The sequence below is a fragment of the Hyla sarda genome, chromosome 2 (assembly GCF_029499605.1).
Source record: "Hyla sarda isolate aHylSar1 chromosome 2, aHylSar1.hap1, whole genome shotgun sequence".
NCBI lineage: Eukaryota > Metazoa > Chordata > Amphibia > Anura > Hylidae > Hyla > Hyla sarda.
Genome location: NC_079190.1, coordinates 22,676,286 through 22,682,518, shown reverse-complemented (window position 1 = coordinate 22,682,518; position 6,233 = coordinate 22,676,286). Strand labels below are relative to the sequence as shown.

Genomic DNA, 6,233 nt, shown 5'->3' with positions numbered 1-6,233 from the left:
ACCATGGGGTGAGATCTTGCGTGGAGCCCCAGATCGAGGGAGATTATCAGTGGTCTTGTATGTCTTCCATTTTCTAATAATTGCTCCCACAGTTCATTTCTTCACACCAAGCTGCTTGTCTATTTCAGATTCAGTCTTCCCAGCCTGGTGCAGGTCTACAGTTTTGTTTCTGGTGTCCTTCGACAGTTCTTTGGTCTTGGCCATAGTGGAGTTTGGAGTGTGACTGTTTGAGGTTGTGGACAAGTGTCTTTTATACTGATAACAAGTTCAAACAGGAGCCATTAATACAGGTAACGAGTGGAGGACAGAGGAGACTCTTAAAGAAGAAGTTACGGGTCTGTGAGAGCCAGAAATCTAGCTTGTTTGTAGGTGACCATATGCTTATTTTACTGAGGAATTTACCAATTAATTAATTAGAAAGCCTACAATGTGATTTCCTGTATTCTTTCCGCCCCCCCCCCCCCCCATCTCTCATAGTTGAGGTTATAACCTATGATGAAAATTACAGCCTCTCTCATCGTTTTAAGTGGGAGAACTTACACAATTGGTGGCTGACTAAATACTTTTTTCCTCACTGTATGTCATTCACAAACACCAGCATCACTGTGCTGTACCCCAAGTGTGATCATCCTGCACCCCCAAGTGTCATCATCCTGCACCCCCAAGTGTCATCATCCTGTACCCCCAAGTGTCATCATCCTGTACCCCAAGTGTCATCATCCTGTACCCCAGAGTGTCATCATCCTGTACCCCAGAGTGTCATCATCCTGCAACCCCAAGTGTCATCATCCTGCAACCCCAAGTGTCATCATCCTGCAACCCCAAGTGTCATCATTCTGTACCCCCAAGTGTCATCATCCTGTACCCCCAAGTGTCATCATCCTGCACCCCCAAGTGTCATCATCCTGCACCCCCAAGTGTCATCATCCTGCACCCCCAAGTGTCATCATCCTGCACCCCCAAGTGTCATCATCCTGTACCCTCAATCACCTCCATACACAGGATATATAACCCATTACACAGGCTATTCCATGCAGGCGGTCACTTCCATGTATTGACCAAGAGGTGGCAGCAGAGACATTCTTACCAGGTCAGTGAGGCGGCTTCTCTCCAGGTTGATGTCCAGCTTGGTGTCTGCGCGGATCTGGTTCGTTTCATTCTTGCAGAGATAAAAGAACATTTAGAAACTCAGCGCTACAGACATGATCTAAAAAGTATTCACCCCCTTGGATTAGTGGTGCATAAAACATTAAAAATCTTTTCCCAACCTGACGTTCTCCAGCTGTTGCAAAACTACAGGCTGTAGTTTTGCAACAGCTGGAGAGCTCCAGGTTGGGGATCGCTTACCTGCAGATGCTGCTTGACGTGACCAATTTCAATCTTCATTCTCTACAATGAAAGGAATAAAAAAATAAATAAAAAGACTTTAAAAAAACCTTTAGACACCTGTAAAAAGTATGTGCCCCCTATATGAACATTTATCTAATAATAAAGTATTTTGTTTTGGGTTTTCCGTTTTATTTCTTCAGCGCTTTACATTGAAGCACCTTGACAATATATTTACTTCTCTGCCTCAGTGGATTCAGGATATAGGGGATCAATGTCCCTCAGTATCAGACACACAGCGTCCTCATAGGTTGGATATTTTACTGCTGCCCTTGTATAACATCAAAGTGGTATTAGTGCAGATCTCCTCTGTATTTTATCACCACACACACACACACACACACACACACAAACACACAAACACACAAAGATGTGTTCCTATCAGTTGTAGTGACTCTCGGTGGATAATCCAGATATTAGGAGATCAACATCAGCCAACCCGCTGCACCGCGGGCACGGACTATTATATGGCTCACTAGCCTTTCAATCCATGACCCTATATGTGATCATTTTATATACCGGGCACAATGGAAATGCAATTAAAACACATAACTGTCACATCCCGACATGTTTCGCCACTGGTGTGGCTTTATCAAGGAGGTTGACTGACAGCAATGAATGGCAAGGTCTTTATGGTGCCCAGATAACCTCATTACTCAGCCAACCACTGAGGACCTGTGTCTCATCCAACCAATCACCACATGTCTCTCCAATATAACCAGACCAATCATTATTCACCATACTCACAAATAGAATGATGCGCCATACATGTACATGATCTTACATTACATCACACACTAAGTCCATGACTCCCCAATCAGAATGGCTTTTACCAATCCAGACCTTCGTATATGTAAACATCCGCCCATGTCACTGATACACATCCTTCCGGGTATCACAACATCCGCTACGATCTCCAGTCACCTGACCTGCCGAGATCATGTGAGTACGTGTGCTTTACTCGATCTCCACACTTCACTGTCGGATACGTGATCTCAGCTGGTCAGGTGACCAGAGATCGTATCGGATGTTGTGATACCCGGAAGGATGTGTATCAGTGACATGGGCGGATGTTTACATATACGAAGGTCGGGATTGGTCCACCTAAAAGCCATTCTGACTGGGGAGTCATGGACTTAGCGTGTGATGTAATGTAAAATCATGTACATGGATTGGCCCATCATTCTATTTGTGAGTATGGGGAATAATGACTGGTCTGGTTATATTTGAGAGACGTGTGGTGATTGGTTGGATGAGAAACAGGTCCTCAGTGATTGGCTGAGTAATGAGGTTATCTGGGCACCATATAAAAAGACTCCTTAGACCTTGACATTCATTGCTGTCAGTCAACCTCCTTGATAAAGCCACACCAGTGGCGAAACATGTCGGGGTGTGACAGTTATGTGTTTTAAATGCATTTCCATTGTGTCCGGTATATAAAATGATCACATATAGGGTCATGCATTGAAAGGCTAGTGAGCCATATAATAGTCAGTGCCCGCGGTGCACAGCGGGTTGTCAGACATTGATATCCTAATACCTGGATTATCCACCGAGAGTCACTACAACTGATAGGAACAAATCTGTGTGTATATATATATATATATATATATGTGTGTGTGGTGGTAAAATACAGAGGAGATCTGCACTAATACCACTTTGATGTTATACAAGCAACATGTAGACAAAGTAGTGCTACAGCTCACCTCCTATGTCCGAACCCTGCGCACGGAACGGTGCGAACCAACACCAAAGAAGCAGTAAAGGAAATAGAAGTCCAGCGCAGATTCTTGTGCAAATAAAAGCAAAATCTTTATTCCACCCGGACAGAACAGGATAAGTGACGCGTTTCAGTCGGTCTTGCCAGCCTTACCCATACTGTATGAGTAAGGCTGGCAAGACCGACTGAAACGCGTCACTTATCCTGTTCTGTCAGGGTGGAATAAAGATTTTGCTTTTTTTTTGCGCAAGAATATTTTATTTGCCGGGCAACAGTAATATCCAACCTATGAGGACGCTGTGTGTCTGATATTGAGGGACATTGATCCCCTATAGCAGTGGTCTCCAACCTGCGGACCTCCAGATGTTGCAAAACTACAACTCCCAGCATGCCCGGACAGCCAACGGCTGTCCGGGCATGCTGAGAGTTGTAGTTTTGCAACATCTGGGGGTCCGCAGGTTGGAGACCACTGCCCTATAGTATCCTGGATCCACTGTGGCGGAGAAGTAAATATATTGTCAAGGTGCTTCAGTGTAAAGCACTGAAGAAATAAAACGGATTCTATCATTCCTCGGTGGATTCGTCCATGAATGACCCCGGAAAGACATTCTCCACAACTTTAGCGTGACACAACTGGGAATGTGCTTTTAACGTGCGGTTCTCACCTTTTTTTTTATACACATAATAAAAGTTACGTTTTATTTGTAACACATGTACCAAAGAGGTTCTATTTAACCCCCAGGGGTTTATATTGTTGTTCAGTTCTATACCTCTACATGTGTTATCTGGCCTTTATAGTAGTTTGGTCATTTTGCTATAGGGACACAGTCTTCTTCATTACAATATGAATTTGGTATTATGTTGCCCTAACTGCGTTTTTAGTGGTCATACAAGAAAGTTTCTTGTATGACTAAGAGTACAAACAGTACCTGAAACGCGTTGCCTCTTGTCTTCTGTGTCGTGTTATGCATGCGATTTATGCAATAAAGAAAATTGAACAAGTTTTGGACTTCCTTCCTTTCTGCATTTTTTATTTCTGGTGTAGTCCGGCACCTCTTTCTGCAGCTCTTTCTACTATTGTTATAAATAGGGGGGGGGGATTATGAAAAAGATACAGACCTCGCTACCGTCTGGTGACAGCGATGCCAGGTCACCGTGTGCTCCCTGAAGCCCGACACATCCCTGTACTTTACAAAAAGGTCGCCATGTCTCTGTCTGTGACATTTTATTAAAGGTGACATATCCATAGCTATAAGCTGCTCAGTTACGACAAGTCCTATTTGCATGAGATTTCCATATCATTATGTCTGGGCGAAAATGACAGAGAAACACGAAGCTGTGTCTGTAATGCTGAAATATGGTCGCTAAGCATCTGATGGTAGTGGTACTGGTGGAGGTGATAGAGGTGGTGGTGGTGGTAGTGGAGGTAGAGATAGTAGTGGTGGTGGAGGTAGTGGAGGTGATAGAGGCAGTGGTGGTGATGGTAGTGGTGGAGGTGATAGAGGTAGTGATGGTGGTGGAGGTAGTGGTGATAGAGGTGGTGGAGGTAGTGATGGTGGTGGAGGTAGTGATGATAGAGGTGGTGGTAGTGATGGTGGTGGAGGCAGTGATGGTGGAGGAGGTAGAGGCAGTGGTGGTGGAGGCAACAGAGGTGGTGGTAGTTGTGGAGGTGGTGGTAGAGGTAGGGGTGGTGATAGAGGTGGTGGATGTAGTGGTGGAGGTAATGGAGGTGGCGGTAGTTGTGGAGGTGATGGTGGAGGACATAGAGGTGGTGGTGGAGGTGATAGAGGTGGTGGTAGTTGTGGAGGCGATGGAGGTGGCGGTAGTTGTGGAGGCGGTAGTTGTGGAGGCGATGGTAGTTGTGGAGGCGGCGGTAGTTGTGGAGGTGGCGGTAGTTGTGGAGGTGGCGGTAGTTGTGGAGGTGGCGGTAGTTGTGGAGGTGGCGGTAGTTGTGGAGGTGATGGAGGTGGTGGTAGTTGTGGAGGTAGTTGTGGAGGTGATGGAGGTGGTGGTAGTTGTGGAGGTGATGGTGGAGGACATAGAGGTGGTGGTGGAGGTAATAGAGGTGGTGGTAGTTGTGGAGGCGATGGAGGTGGCGTTAGTTGTGGAGGTAGCGGTAATTGTGGAGGTGATTGAGGTGGCGGTAGTTGTGGAGGTGATGGTAGTTGTGGAGGTGGCGGTAGTTGTGGAGGTGGTAGTTGTGGAGGTGGTGGTGGTAGTTGTGGAGGTTGTGGTAGTTGTGGAGGTGGTGGTAGCTGTGGAGGTGGCGGTAGTTGTGGAGGTGGCGGTAGTTGTGGAGGTGGCGGTAGTTGTGGAGGTGATGGAGGTGGTGGTAGTTGTGGAGGTGATGGAGGTGGTGGTAGTTGTGGAGGTGGTGGTAGTTGTGGAGGTGATGGTAGTTGTGGAGGTGATGGTAGTTGTGGAGGTGATGGTAGTTGTGGAGGTGATGGAGGTGGCGGTAGTTGTGGAGGTGGCGGTAGTTGTGGAGGTGATGGAGGTGGAGGTGGTGGTAGTTGTGGAGGTGATGGTTGTTCATACCTCATTCTCCGCCCTCAGGTTTGCAAATTCACTTTTCTCCAGGATCACCATGTCTTTCCGTATGGAGTCCAGATGCGCCATGATCTGCTGGAGGGTAATTTCCTGGAGGGGGGAACAGGTACATGGCTCAGAGCTGCAGATATCTGTACAGGGGTCCATTCAAACCTTTGTAACTAGACCAAGGTGTCATTTTGACAAAAAAATACCAATGCCAACTCCGCAGGAGACCATCAGGTACAAGTGGCAACTACAAAGCAGACCCTCATCCACCATAATGAATTCCACTCAAGTTATCTTTGTAACTACACTTACACAGCCTGTCAATCACAGAGTGGCTCCACCTACTGGACTCCTGAGCCCAGTGGGACAATAGATTTTTCACAAAGTGGTTGGTTCCTTCAAAATTTTTAGTGGTCCTATCATTAATAAAAAAAAAATGTACATGTCAACATTTTTGATCAGTTGGAGTCTCAGTGCTGAGGCCCCCACCGATCATTAGTATGAGCGGGGACTGTGCCTTACTCCCCGCCTTGCTGTTTGGTTAACTAGACGGCTTCATGGACTTATAACGGGACAGTCTAATGAAGCT

The 6,233-nt window shown here is 46.3% G+C and overlaps 1 protein-coding gene across 2 annotated transcripts in view; it reads right to left on the bottom strand.

Moving 5' to 3' along the window:
* CCDC90B (coiled-coil domain containing 90B) overlaps positions 1 to 6,233 on the bottom strand; it is a 34,432-nt gene that overhangs the window by 9,472 nt on the left and 18,727 nt on the right. The window contains exons 1-4 of one of the 2 annotated variants that reach the window (XM_056561381.1): positions 5,957 to 6,060; positions 5,645 to 5,746; positions 1,348 to 1,389; positions 1,088 to 1,159 (exon numbers count right to left, since the gene is read on the bottom strand). In XM_056561381.1, the coding sequence (XP_056417356.1) occupies positions 1,088 to 1,159; positions 1,348 to 1,389; positions 5,645 to 5,725 (195 nt within the window). In that variant the 5' untranslated portion in view covers positions 5,726 to 5,746; positions 5,957 to 6,060. Of the gene's footprint in view, positions 1 to 1,087; positions 1,160 to 1,347; positions 1,390 to 5,644; positions 5,747 to 5,956; positions 6,061 to 6,233 lie in introns of those variants that run through there. The other variant, XM_056561380.1, reaches the window with a different exon arrangement.